The 15527-nt window shown below is 34.7% G+C and overlaps 1 protein-coding gene across 2 annotated transcripts in view; it reads left to right on the forward strand.

Annotated features, from left to right (window-relative positions):
* Positions 1-1821: 1821 nt before the first annotated feature.
* LOC117107846 (high mobility group protein HMGI-C-like) overlaps positions 1822-15527 on the forward strand; it is a 19855-nt gene continuing 6149 nt past the window's right edge. Inside the window, exons 1-3 of one of the 2 annotated variants that reach the window (XM_033249644.1) lie at positions 1822-2258; positions 2380-2448; positions 5475-5531. In XM_033249644.1, the coding sequence (XP_033105535.1) occupies positions 2169-2258; positions 2380-2448; positions 5475-5531 (216 nt within the window). In that variant the 5' untranslated portion in view covers positions 1822-2168. The remainder of the gene's footprint in view (positions 2259-2379; positions 2449-5474; positions 5532-15527) is intronic. The other variant, XM_033249643.1, reaches the window with a different exon arrangement.

The raw sequence follows: 15527 nt of genomic DNA on the forward strand, positions 1-15527 counted from the left end.
GCCTACAGTTTAATCCGACAGTCGACCAATCAAGGTTCATGCTTTCACTCAAATTTTATTAGGTCAGCATTTGGCGTCAGTGTGTCGGGGTATTTTCACCTCATTTGCGTGCCTGTGAATGTAACATTTTATAACCATGGGGGTCTCAAATCCACGTTTTATATGATAGACAAACGCGGTTAGACCAGAACTACAGGAAAAGGGTGGACTGAAGTGCACGATTCAGTACATTAGGCACGTACCTTACGCAAGAGGACGTGGGGCCGTCGACAACAACGGTAATTCGGGTCAAGCGCCCAACTTAGTGTTCTGATGAGCACAGAACCACCGTCCACACCCGTCTTCCCGTCCCGTTGCCTGAAGTGCCTATTATTATCAGCGTGTGCAGGTCAACATGTGCGCATTACCATAGCAACAGTTGCACGACACAAATCCCACAACCGTGGATACTTGGCATCCATTAAAGTATAATTCATAAAACTGGCCATTGTGTCGGGATTCAATATTTCAACATTAATTGATCAAAAAACAGGACGATAGAATATGGAAAGTTATGAATATTATCACTGTACAATTTTCTTATGGAGAACGCAGCAGATAAGATAGGCCAGTCATATTCATAGGGTACAACAGGGGCAGATGCAGTTGGTTCAGATGGTGAGATCGCACCCCCTCCCCTTCCCTAAATTGTATTAAGAAAAATAATTGTATTGTATTGTTGATGTGAATTACCGGTAAGATTTTTAAGGTATGAGAAAGCAATTTCCAGGCACCAAGAGTTTCATATTGGTGAGGTGTGACTGAGGTCGTGTGGACTCTCACGCACCCTCACCGCGCCGCCAAATCATGCATCCGACCCAGTACAACAATAGGGAGATCGTATCGTAATCAAACAAAACCGCTAATAGTCATTTTTAAGCAGCAGCTGCCACGGTATCCTATGCATTGGTCAAAGTAACTGAGCTAACCCAAACCCACTACAAAATCAACATGATACGTCAAAGAAATCAAGCAAACAATACATTACTGTGATACGAGGATAATGTTCATGAAATAACACCGACCTTCCCTTATACAAATTACAAGTTTCTTCGTTTTAATATGTTTCAATTTACCAAAGGTCTTCATTATTCCAGAATCCCGTTACTCATGATATTATAAGAACTTAAATTTTATTACTTTCTATGGGCCTGAATTATGGAATGGTGTCGACCAAAAATTAAATCATTTATTAATGCCATTTTATTTAGAAAGAAGATGAAAAATAATTAGCCTATTTAGAAATGTATTTACTATAATTTCATTGAGTTCACTTTTTAATTATTGTTTTCCTATATTGTAGCAGATGATGATGATGGTGTAATAATAGACTGTTACAACAACTGGGGCTACAAAAAGATATACTTAGGACCTACGAGTAATTAAACTTACATTATTAGGCCTACTGTGCTCAGCTACTATACTATTTATACATAAATATGGTTGGCCTATTTATGTTGTATAGAAAAATACGGTAGTAATTAAAGACTCTTTATTATTACATATAATATTAGAAGAAAGATGGATCGATGATGACGATAATGATTATGACGATATGATGATGATGGCGTTGATGATGATAATGAAGATGTAACGATGACGATGATGATGATGATGATAAAAAACATTAAAAAAAAAAAAAAAAACCATCAGTACAGTACTGTAGGCCTTAAGTATTATATTCTGACTATATTATACAGTATAATACAAAGAATGAGAGACGCGTCTGAAAGGACATAACGTCACATGATCATCTTTATGTAGCGGTGGCCTATTGTTTTGTTGTGTAGTCTGCTAAGCAAGCCTGTGTGTAGAGAAAGCGTGGCTGCTAATTGAAGAGCGTCCGTTCACGCATCAAATTCACCACGCCGCCGCTAGTACCAATCCATTTTCTGCAGCGGATACACAACACTTATTTTTACAGCAGCATTTTGCATATTTTTTCTCTCAGTTTAATTTGGATGCTCTTTTGAATTTATATATCTAGCAGTAAATAGTAAGAACATTGGATCAGCTTTGATTTCTACTCTCCTTGCCTCAGGTGTGCGATTTTCCGTGTGGCGTTCAGTTTGATTATAAGAAGACAGTCGGTCACACACACACTGAATAAGAGGTTTGCAACCGCAGACATGAGTAAGAAAGGAGATACAGATGTAGCTGTGGAAGAACCAGTGAAGAGACAGAGAGGAAGACCTCGAAAATATCCCAAACCTGATCCAGTAAGTCCTGTAGTTTATTTATTTTGCTGTGTATTTTTTTCTTATTTTTTATTAATTTTTCACAAATTATATAATAACGGTTTTTAAAAATTGAAGTATTTTGGTATATCTATAATTCTAGAACGAAGAGCCCAAGGAAAAACGACCAAGAGGAAGGCCGAAGGGCAGCACTAAAGCAGCAACGAAAAAGGTATTTATATAGTTCATAGCTGATCAGGAAGAGCCATTTTCTTTTCCAATGTTTACATCTGACTTATACTACTGCGCCATAAACTGATGGAAACCCAAGCTTGAAGCAAGCGGGCGCCATTGCATAATCCAGTAGTATTATTTTGGCGCAAATTGTTGCTACTAGAACTAAAAGAAAACGTGGTCTGCGCGCCTTTTATTATTAACTTCTGGAAAAGAATTATCTCATTTTGTCGTGTGTTTATTCAAATAACCATCGTTTCAATGTATGCAAATTAGTATTTTAAGTGTAACTGAGCTGTGTTTTCTGTAATCTTTACTTTACTAATACAGTAGTAGCCTGTGCATACATGCTTTAGCAGTAATGTGTATTTGTTATCTTGGCATTGATTTAGAGGGACAGGAAGGGAAGGGCGAGGTCCTCGCAAGGAATGACTTTCCTTAAACTTGAGAAAAATCACTATATTTGTGTATGGCCATGGATAAAATGTGAGATGCACTTAATTGTAAATGTAATATATCTTGTGCATAACATTACTGCAAAGTAGTTTACTGAATACCTGTGATGCTACAAACAGGAAATCACAATGTTATACTACAGGGGTAGCATGTTAGAATATGTCATTACCAGGAGATCTGTTTATTAACTGATCTTTCTTAGCACATAATTTTATTTTGCTGCTCTTGATAGATAAAACAAGCAGATTTAATTAATTTGCCGGAGATGGGCTATTTTTCCCTAGGTTAATTTTGCATGTAATTGGGTGAGGCCGTCCAGATTTCCAGGAGACTTCCACAACTTGCAGGTGGGACCCCTGCTATTAGGCAACGTACCACTGGTCATAAGGAAGAGCTGGCCTTGATGATGATTGTGTTGACAGGGAGATCGAAAATTCTCTGCTATGAAAGATGGTGAACTGTAAGATCACATAAGGCCAAACATGATTCTTGAAAGCATCAGGGAGAAGTACCTTCCATATGTGTTCCATTTCTACAAGTATAAGGCAGCCATCTTTGTGAGAGAACACAGGAGGAAAGGGCTCTTGTGCAAACCCTTTGATTGGAAAATTTTCTTTTCTTACTTACTTGAATCTTCGGGCTCTGAAATAAGGCATTAGCCTTTTTAAACGCCCACCATTTGTACTTGTTTCCTGTTAAAATTGGTAGCTATATTTTTTTTTTTACATAGCCCCATCTTTGTTGAGAAGATCTTTAAATGAGATTGTCGAGATTGTTCCATAAGTTTATAACCCTCACACAGAAAGAGTGACTTCTAACATTAAGACGAGCTCGAGGCTTTCGTAATTTAAACTTATGTCCCCTTGTTCTATCGGAATCCATAATATTGAAAAAGGTTCTAACTTGAATATCATCAATGCCATTTACTATTTTGTACACTTGGAGAATATCTGCTCTCTTTCTTCTGAAATCTAATGTAGTCTAATCATTTTCTTCGTTCATCCGTGGCAGTGATGTTCATTGTCAAAACAAACCAAGTGCCATATTTGTCACAACTTGTAGAACCAAAAAAGGAGAAACAATTTTTAAATTATTTTTTGGGCATTGTGTGTTGTAAAACAGCTTGGAGGTGCCTTAAGAAACTGCCTGGTATTCTTTAGGGACCAAGAAATTAAGCACATGGACCTCCACCAGATTTATTCCCTAAGAAATGGTTGGGCTCTATAGTCGGACTCCCTGGTATATCTGCCAACTTTTTCAGCTCTTTTACATTAGACAAGTTTATTAAGTGTACCTCCTATATTAAAGCAACAAAGAAATCTCTTAACTGCGCATGCGTAAATCGTTCACATCATATTAGGTTACAGAGGTGAGTGCTAAATGATGCATCTTGATCGGGGAAGCAACCTCGTGGTTTACAGATTTCAGGCAAAATTTACAAAATCACTTCACTTTGAATTAAAATCTTGTACTGTGATGTTCCCGGTGACACTGTGTTTTCTTAATTTATCATAGTATAATGTCACAAATTGTTGGCCTTACAATTTACATTAAGACATTATTCTTATTCGTAATAATGTTGTTAATAATTCACAATCACACGGATTATGAAAAACACTGGATTTCGCCATGATGGGAGGATAGTATTGTAACACCTTTTTTTTTTATAATATACTGTAAAATGTAAAACGGATTTGAAAATAAGTTAGTTTTAGTTGGTTACATTGCACACTCTTTTTTGTTTTATAAAAAAAACTTTCGGTTTTGGAAGTTAATTTCAACATATTACGGTAGCTTGATGCCTATCAAATAACTAATAAAAATTCACCAAAATTTGTTAGATATCTTTAACTTCCAGGGGGCTTCGGCCCCTGGACCCCTACCGGTCGCCCCTAGGTGGCTGCCCCCCCCCCCCTGTGCCAAGTGAGGCTCGCTTCTCTCTCTGATTGTCAATGGCAGTCTGAACAGATTGTCATTAAAAGCGATCTGTTGCGCGCATTTTGTGGCGTTGCGTTTTCCATGGAATCACGCCAGCCAGCGATCACTGCGCAGTGAGTGATTGGCTTTAATTGTGTGTTACAATCGCTTCTCTGATTAATAATATTAATACATGTAGATTTTTATAAAGTCCTCTACACAACAAGTCTCAAGAGTGCTGTTCCACATTATTACCCCAGCTGGAACGATGCATGGGGAAAATTCCATAGTTTGCTGCATGAGATATATCAGTGCAATTTGCACTCAAACCGCCTCAAGTACCCACTTGAAGAAGAAACTGTAGATAAATTGCGAAATGTACGGCAAGTGATTAAAACTCTGACTCCAAGGTGCTGCTCCAAACCACTTCTACAAGTGTAGTCAGTGGCGGTGCCAGCGTCTAAAATCTGGGGGAGGGGGGTTGGCAAGGTACGAATTTGGGGCGGGGGGGTGCCACTGTACAAGTGGTCAAAGAATGGAAATTATTTTCTGATCCCATTTAATCACAAAATGTATTTTTTCATAGTAGAAACAGGGTCATATGAAGTTATTTTAATATTTCAATATTTAATATGTTTTTTCACAATGTAGAAAGAGGTCGCCACCACTGGATCAAAAAAACGAGGTCGAGGTAGACCTCGGCGATGGGTGAGTGTTTACTTGAGATACATTTTTTCTAAAGATATTCAGTTTTGAATTGAGCTATTACATTAAATATTTGAATTGCTTAATGTAAGTACCTACCTGTAATTTACTCGATTGTTGAATTAAAAGTTTTGAACAAACACTTTCCACGCACATCCGCTCCGTTAAATAAATTAAAAAACCTTTATGTTAACTTGTTGAAACTGGTGGAATCCAAATTTGCTTTATTTGTTTCTCAATGGAAGTTTCAAATGAGCGTTATGTTAGTTAAATTTTAAGGGGTTAATTTATTTCAATAGTAAAACTGTGTATCTTGAGTGGAGTGGAGCTGTAGTTTGGTGGTTAAGGTGCCTGCCTTTCAATCCTAGGGTCGTAGGTTCAAATCCTGTCCCTGCAGGATTATTTTCTCACCACTGAAATGCAACTCCACCCCCTAATCCTCATAAAAGGGGCTTAGTTTACATAAAGCATCATTCCATCCTGTAGTAAGTAGTATTAAGTGTACTTGATATTAGATGTGAAAGAATTTTTTTTAAATCTTTAAGGTATGATAATCCTAAAATATAATTTTAGTCTCTTTAATTGCCATTTGGAGAGTATGACTGATCTATTTGTGAATTTGTTTGAATTTTACTGACATTTATATACCATATCCTGAACTCTCAATCCATTGCCTTTGACCTAGGTGACCTAAGAATGTAATAAACCAGTCTTGTGACCTTATTACTTTCTTTTTTCTTGTAACTTTTAATCAAGAACAATGATAACATCCTGTTCTAGTTCTGTAGTGTAAAAAGGCGGCAAATACTTGACAATTAATGTGCTTGTCTTTGTGCTGTAGGATACTACTAACTTCCTCTGTGATTTCCACTTTGCCTGATTTATATATTTTTTGTTTTTGAAATTGATACTGGTGATAATATGCAGTTTAACAAAAAATTACTATACACTACTTTATAAGAACCAGTAAAATTTTGCCCAGGCTCATTGTTCTTTTCTTATTTTTTTGCCAATTGCAGGCTCGAAATGTTCGTATTTTGTTCTTATTTTACACATTTTTCAAAGATAGAAAATCATTATTGTACAACAGTATTGAAAACAATTTTTTTTATTTTTTTTTATTTTGATTCTTTTAAACGAGCTGTTCACATTTTAATTTTTGAGGTATTTTCCCGACTTTGATCCTGATAGTACATCATCCCTAGTCTTTATGCAGAACCAAAGTAATTTATAATCATTAATGAAATAAATTCAAAATTTATAAATTGCTTTCTCCATACATTTACCTACTAAACTTACTATAAATGAAACACCCCTTTTTAAGATAATGGTATTATCCAGTTGCATCTCATTTCTTCATTTGTGATTTGTGAGAAAATGTCAATTTTCCAATGTACTGTACAGTCTTTGGAAACATCAGAATAAAGAAATGTGGTACTATAGAAACATTAAAACAAGGTTTGGAATTACACAAGATTTTTCAGAAATTATTTATGGATTGTGAAGGAAAAGAAAGTGAAAGTACAGAAGTTGTTTGCTTGGAAACTAACAAAATTAATAGACTTGGGAATGGGAGTTTCTTAACCATTGTACTCAACATTTCATATCAGATTCTTTTGGTTTAAAAGATTATATAAATATTTTACTGGGGATGCAAAATTAAAAGAGTGAAAATAAATACAAAGAAAGAACAAAAAGATTTTTGAAAAATATGGTATCAGATTTAGATAGGGGAATACAGTAAGTAGTAGACCTTTAAATTAAGGAGATTTTTTAAAACTAAAGTTAGGTGTCTTAATAGAATTTCTTATATTTTCTACTTTACTTCTGAACATGTTACCCAGTATGTATTGGCTTATATTAGATTTATTTATTTTTAAAAACACTTATCCCACAAAAACATTGTCATAATATGCAGTATACATTAAAGCAGCATAGTATTCATTGTGTGTGCACAGAACCATGGAGAACTTTGCCCTAGTTCTATCCCATCAAGCTGCTCTCCCTTTGATATACAGGTAATAGACCGATTCGGCGATGTTTGTTTACAGCCAGTCATGTGACATAACTTGGGTATACCATGGAAAACATTACAATGCATCAGTGTGAAAGTATAGGATAAGGTAATGTTGTGGTTGCGAAAACAACCAACCCCCTCCCCCTTCCCTGTTAACTTGAGAAATAAATGACAAGGAAAGTCAATACGATTGTTCAGATTAGCGTTTATTTACTTATAGCGTCATCCTAGCATTGTACACTTTGAAATTTAAGTGATCCTTAGTAAACCTTAGCTACTGTAGCCTTAAAATTGTAGCGTAGTTCATGGGTCGAAAGCTTTTGTGCATAGCTAAACAGACCATAGATGTGCAGGGGCCTACTGCCTGTAGGCCTAACATTTGTTGAAAATCTCAACGTTTGCGGCAATTATCTTTCGGAACATTAGCATTAACCCTTAAAGCAAAATTCTCAAGTTCAATTTCCAATCAGTTTGCTGGGAATTATGATGATCTTTACAGCAATATCAAAGGACAGCCACAATAGCAATCTCCATGTAGACACCGCTGTGCCAGTCCATTGTTTACATCCAACACCCAAGTTAGGTCAAGTGACACCCATCACCAAATCAGTCTATAATAGTATGCCATCTTTAGGAAAAGGAACTTTTGGCTGTTCTGTTAGTCCGTGTCGACCCGGCTAGCTGTTGACAAATATCTTGAGTCACTACTACAGTAATTAGGGGCTTACTGCATGTGTATCGTGGGTGAATGGATACCGCTGCATCCATGTACAAGTTGCAAGAAAGAAAGAAGAAACGCATACTGTACTTCTTCGTATTGGTTTGAGGATCTGTGCCCAATCCAATCATCACACACGTACAGTAGTAATAGCAGACTCCATTATAGTGTAGTAGTTGTCTTGGAAGAAAATTTCTCATAAAATATTGGGAGGCCAATTTTTAGGGAAATGCATGCATTTGCACTTGCTTTTGTTGTACCCCTGAGGTGTATACAATGTCTGTATCAGAAACATTTTACTATGATTTCAAGTCAATGAACTGTCTGCTGAAGAGGGTTGAAGGACGTTGTTGGCTTCCTAAGAACATGGATATCTCTGGAGGGGTGGCTTGGTTTAATTCCGATAGTAACTTGGAGACCAAGTAATTTCCTGTCTGTTTTGTTGTTGCATGATGCTGTAATGCTCTTTAGCTCACTGCTATTTCTAAAGGAAAGCAAATAAAGGTTCTATTTCTGAATAATATTTTTTTTCAAGTAGCGTTCAATTAATCTTGAATCGACACACATTAGAATTAGTTATTTGTTTCATCTATATGAAATGACCTGACACAGTTTCCACCTATGAACACATGGAAACTACTGTACTGTAATTTGCATCTCTTACATAAATTAATATTTTTATATTAAGAAATTATATAATAATTTTCATTAAAGCTATTTTTAGTAATGACCATTATGAAATACTGTAAATTTCAATGAAACTGAAACTGTATACCAAGTAAAATTTAACAGCTTAAAAAAGAAATATATTCAAGGTTGAAGAATTTTAATGATCAATATATCAATTATATGAAAAAACCATAAAAAATTAATTACAATCATTTAAAAAAATCAAATAAAGTTGTCAACCTAAAATGAGACACAGATTAAAATAATTTAGTTTTTGCTGATTTGCAGGCTGCCAAAAGAATTAGGGAATGTGTGTAATTTTCAAGGAATTATTTGTTATATTTTTATTCAGATAAATTGCTTTAGATGTATTGTCCCTGAAAAAGGACAAGAGAGGCTAAATAATGTTTTGAAATTGACTTTTTGAAGTAATATCAACTTGTATTTAAAAAATTTTACCTGTGCTAATTTTACACAGGGTAATTTAATAATATTAAGTTCCACTTACGATGTACAGTATCACAACTAATGCAAGCTTCCACACATTTCCAAAAAAAAAGATTAAAAAGTGTTCAAAAGTTGTGAAAGTTTGTACAACAGCATGCAAATTCTCTAAGGGGTCACCATCTGCCACCACTCTACAGTAGCACATTCCCGGACCCCTTCCTTGGTGGTTCGAGCAAAGAAAAAAATATTCTAAATTAATTCATCATATTCCAGTCATAATAACTTTTTTTTCAAATGTTATAATTTTGATGCTAAAGTTCATAACTTGTGTGTTACGGTGAAATAAGTTTCCCCCTCACTTAATCATCGATCCCTCACTTACAGTAATATGAGTCGCCTTTCCCACCCCCACCTCCCTCTTAATACTCCTAAATATTCCAATGGAGTTAGGAAATGCTGGTTAACAATTTCTGGATGTATTTGTGGAGATAGCCTGTTTGTTCTCATTATGTATGCTCTCTTATCTTTTTATATTAAAAGTTATCGACAGTCTTGATAATTCTGGGTCATGTGTCAGTACTTGGCTTCCATTCTGTTTGATATTTGAAATGATTTGTAATATTATTGTCAGGAAGGTCAATACTTGAGAGGAGCTTTCAAACCTTCGTTAGATACAACCAAATGGTTTAATACAAAAACATTAGGCCATGTAAAATAAAATAATTGGTTAGCATCCCCTCCCTGCCATCAAAAAGGCCGCCACCGACCCGATTTTTTTTTTTTTTTTTTTTTTACAATACACTCACAAACTCAATTTAATATAGGTTTGTTTACCACCCGTCTGCACACTAGCCAGTCCACTTGCAGTTCTATGCTCTACTGTTGTTCTATAGGCCTATACTGTAGCCACATATGGTATCCATGATGCCTGTTGTGTTGAGGAGTGAATTGTGCATGATAATACAGTACATAGAGATAATTGCATTATGATGCCGTTATTCATAGGTAAAGTTTTTGCTTGCTATAAATGCTTGTACCTAATTTTGGTCTCTGTTGTTTTATTCTTCTTTTTTTGCTGTTTTTCCTTGCGAAACTCTTTTTTCATGTTAGATGCAAAAAAAAAAAAAAACCTCCCTCCCTACCATGAAAATTGATAACATAAAGGATGCTAACCAATTGTTTTATTTTACATGGCCTTATTAGATAACTTCTGTAGCATTTGTTTTTAAATGCTGAAACAAAAGAAAAAGGAGAAAAAACTAACTTGCACCATAATGTACTGCTACACAATTGAGTAGACAATATCCCCATATTATTGTAATTTCTTTATAATATATTTATATTTATTTTTTATATTATAATATTCTTTGAACTGTGTAAACCAGTCAAAGAGAAAATATTTAGCTTGTACAATACTCATTGTATTAACATTAAAAATGCTCTAGTTAGAAAACGAGCGGTATGTTTTAAATTGACCACCTGCAATGTGCTAACTTCACTTCCTCGCAGCTTCACATCAAAATTTCCGCTTGCCCTGTGTACAAGAAACTTCAGACACCCCAAGTCAAAGTCAGGTGATAGATAATGTCAACAGTACATGGAATGTGGCTGCTGTGTTATTTCTGCTGCATTTTGTGGGACAAGGCCACTTTTTTCTGAGATTAAATGCTGACCTGAGGTCATTACCATGACAGCGATAATTGCCCATTTTCATTGTCACTGACTTTTGCTGAGCTGAAGGTTCACCTTTGATCCCACCCCTATCTTTTCTGGAGAACTTTCACATTTTGGTTTGGTGATTACTGGAAGTAGGTCTAGTTGTCACTCATGACCATTCATATTATTAGCTGTGTATTTATGGATTTAAATTGAAAATATTCATTTTCATTTTTAAAAAGTTGGAGGAAACAAAAAAAGCAAGCGGTGGAAAGACCAGAATATTATGAATAGGGAAGGGTTCGTCATTTGAGCAAAAATATACGGAAACAGAGAAAAAAATAGGTCAGAATTTTAGTTTTTATTTGTACATTTGGAATATATGCCTGCAGGCCCAAACATTCCCTTGCCTTGTACTGTAGATGAACTGATAATGATGCGAATTATATTCCTATTGGCTGAATGTTACCATATGGCAGTCTCATTATGTCTCACTGCTGGTAATATTGGTTTGTTTTTATATAAATCCTTTTTGAAAAATAATTATTAATGTACAGATCATGTACTCCTTCCTTTGCTTACGTATGCGGGAATATATAAAATAATCATTGAAACTATACCATAAACTCAGCATACCATCGCACACCACATCATACCAATGTACCACAGCACACATCATACCAATGTACCACAGCACACATCAGCATATAGTAGCAATGCAAATCATTGAGCATTTATATTTTATAAAATGAATGTGTTGATTCTTTCTAACTATAGACTGGTATTTAAACTATGAATTAAAGTCATAACTTTGAGGTTTTCTTAACTTATTTTCTCCTGTAACGATGGCATAATGCAGTTGCACCATAACCTAATTGATCAGGTTAATAACGTCTGCGACCTCATTTGAATACTGCCCTCAATCTAAAGCAGTGAGTTATAATATGAAAACCAAGTATGATTATATTTAGTATTTTTAGATAATTAGAAAGAATAAAGGTGTTCTATAAAAGGGGAAAACTGACTATAAATGGTGAGAGGTTTGGTGGTGTGTAGTGGTAGACACTTTTAAAAGTGAGACACCATAAACTTCGAAACTAGACTTAGCATTAATATAAAGAAAGCTGCATGAATATGTGAAAAGAAGCTGGTGAGACCACCTCATTCTTATCAATAGAATGTTAACCAGGTTAAGCTGTTTTGTAAATATTATTTTTAACACCTTTTTCTAATATAAACATTCTGGTAAAAATTTATTAGAAATTTATTAAAGCAACAAACATCAGTTGCTGAATAACCAAGGTTAATCCTGGTAGACTGTGTTATATAATAAAAAGGAGCAATGTTTTCACTATTACACTTCTGGATAATGCGAAATCCTTAATCCAAACCTGAAAATAAAGTTTATAATAAGTTTAATTATCTTTCACATTCCCTACTAGGTCTATACAAAATTAGAGACCTGGAATCAAATTGTATATTAATAGAGTATTAATACAGCATGGAGTGGATGCAGGATTTGGCGGTGGGGGCGGGGCAGGGGGAGTACAAAAATGAGGAAAAGTACATGTAGATTACCAGAAATTACACTTTTATATTGTAAAATTCATCATCATCACATCACCATTATAGTCAAAATGAAGCGCAAATTCTCATGATCTTTTATCAGCGATTTTCTGTAACCACAGAGATGTAATTAGTATGTGTGATGTACCATAGAAAATAAAACTTATAAACACTGTATTTGATGTATTTACTTTACCTACTTCAAAGCTGTGAGTAGTAGTAAAGAAACACTTTCTTTGATGTATTTAATTTACTTGACCTACCTCAAAGCCGTGTGGCCAAATTCACCTCAGCCCCACCATGGTTGGGGCTAAGGTGAGAACATTTGAGGAAATAGTACCTTTAGATGGAGGGAAATGACACTTTTAAATAGTTTTTATCAGCTATTTTTGGCAACCATAGAGATCTTATGTGTGATGTACGGTACCATAGGAAATAAAATATTGTCTTTGATGTATTTACTTTACCTACTTCAAAACTGTCCACACGCATCTTCACCCCACCTGTGATGGGCCTGAGGTAGTCAAATTTGGGGAAATTGTACCCCTAAATTGCCGGATGTGACACTCATATATAGTAAAATTCATCATCAATCAAATTAATCGCTGTGATGTACCGGTACCATAGAAAATAAAATGTTATTGTCTTTGGTGTATTTACTTTATCTACTTCATGTGCCGAAAAGCAATCTTTTTTTTGCACGCTTTTTCTCATATTTCTCAAATTATAATAAAGGCAGGTGCACTCGTGTTGCGTATTATAGGTAATTCAGATGTTTGTGGGCAGAGATACCAGCATCTTGCTGACTACTAAGATGTAGTCTGGCTGTAGTGCGCTCTTTCGTTAAAACCTAGGTCATTTATGCAGTTTTATTTCAACAATTTTCAGGCATATCCTCTTGAGTCACAAAAGTGAGGGGGTGTCCCCTTCCCCCATGATCTGCTTCAACGGGTGCGTAAGAATCCACATTACCTCAGTCCTAACATGGTTGGGGCTGAGGTGCAAACATTTTGAGAATATGGATGCTTGGAAATTGCACTCTCATACCTTAAAAATCTTACAAATAATTCATATCAACAATATAATACAATAAGTATTTTTCTTAATACAATTTAGGGGGGGTGCGTTTGCACCCTCTGCTCCCCCTACATCCGCCCCAGTTTCACCACTACAATCATATTGTCCAGTTTTTGGAAGTCGACATGTATCCCTTGAGTATGAACTTGTGAGTAGACTTGATAAGAAGATACATGTTATGTTTTATATAATTCTTTATTTTCAAATACCAGAAAGGGCTTGCACATACATACTGTACTTTGCCTCCCAAATCTTTTGCGCCAAAATTTAAATTTTAGATCACAATTTTCAGGTTTTATTCACACATTTGGCATATGCCTTAAGGCGCAAATATTCCCTTGTAGATGAACTGATAGATGTATGTGATAATATTTAGCAACGGAACATTAACTGGGGCATGTCTTTTCAATGGTTTTATAATCGGAGTAACCTAGAAACATAATTTCAGATCTCAATTTATTATTCAAAATTATTAAACCAAACCGCACCATGTACTCGGTGAAGTATTTGAACCTTTTTTTTTTATTTAGGAACTTTGATTTATGACTTTCAAAAAAAATTTTCTTAATTTTTGACTGGCATTAATGTAATTCATGTATAATACATATACCTTAAATAAATTAATTTTCATTTTAAGTAATACAATCTCATGCTTAAATGTTAAATTTAATAAAGTTAACGTTATCATATTACTAAAATTAAAGTATTTGAATTGTATAGTATATGTTCTATGGTAATCCAAACACAAATTATGGAAATAGTAAAATATAATTTTCAAAATATATATACTGTAAATTTAAAATTGTACTGTATGCATAATGCATTAAACAGGATTTGATGTATTGTACTTTAGCCACTAAAGAAACTAAATTAAGAAATATGAAAACCGTTTAAATACAGCTCGTTGTCTACTAGTATTAGACAACAAAGGAACATTTGATCTGCAGCTATGTGTTTGTAGGCTAATCACAAATGCTTTGTAAACAATCTTTATAATAAAATTGACTGGCCAAGATTCTAGTTTCTTTGTTGCAAGTTCTTTGTTGTTTGCTTTGCCTTCTGTCCAATAAGCGTCTATCTACAGTGTAGTAAACTGTATTAAGTTCCAAGCGGCATAATGTGATCAACCTTTTGTGTGATGTATGCAATTAGGCTATAATGTTTTTCCGCATGTCTTGGATTGATGTAGCTTAAAAACAAGTGAAAATAATTTCCTCTTTCATCCAAACCTGTTTGAAAATTTTTTGATAGATAGCTAGCATGGAATTTATCCCTTAAGGGTACTGTACATCTAGAGTTCAATATGGAAAACAAAAAAGAATTAAATTTGGTGTTTGCTGATGCAGTAAATAATTATTAAGGATCTTTGCAGAGTGTGGGTCTGCAATTGATTCTTACTCTCTGGTCCATGTAAAGCCACCTAACAAATAATAACAATCTTGTTATGAACAATTTTTATATTTTTTTTAATTGGATATTATATTGGAAATATATTCTAATATAATATAACTAACTATAATTATAATGACTGTTGTGAGGCTAGTTGATATCCAAACTGCAGCTGTGGTCTACTTAGGGATAAGCTGAGAAATGTTAATTACTTTATTCATGACTACTATCCCGTTTTACTACTAAGCCCATAGCAAAACATTTATCCCTTATGCTAATTTTTTCATTTAATGTTACGAGAAATGCGTTGATTGGTAGGATCATATATTAATGTTACATAAGTGAGGTATTTTTTTGTAAATCTAGGCTCAGTTCAAAGTTCAACTATAAAAATCTGCATGTCATCAGTTTTTCTGCTGAATGAGGCTTGTACAGATATGCTCTGTACATGCATCTATAT

This window comes from Anneissia japonica, unplaced genomic scaffold (genome assembly GCF_011630105.1).
Source record: "Anneissia japonica isolate Jap-2015-1 unplaced genomic scaffold, ASM1163010v1 scaffold288060_len1141017_cov207, whole genome shotgun sequence".
NCBI lineage: Eukaryota > Metazoa > Echinodermata > Crinoidea > Comatulida > Comatulidae > Anneissia > Anneissia japonica.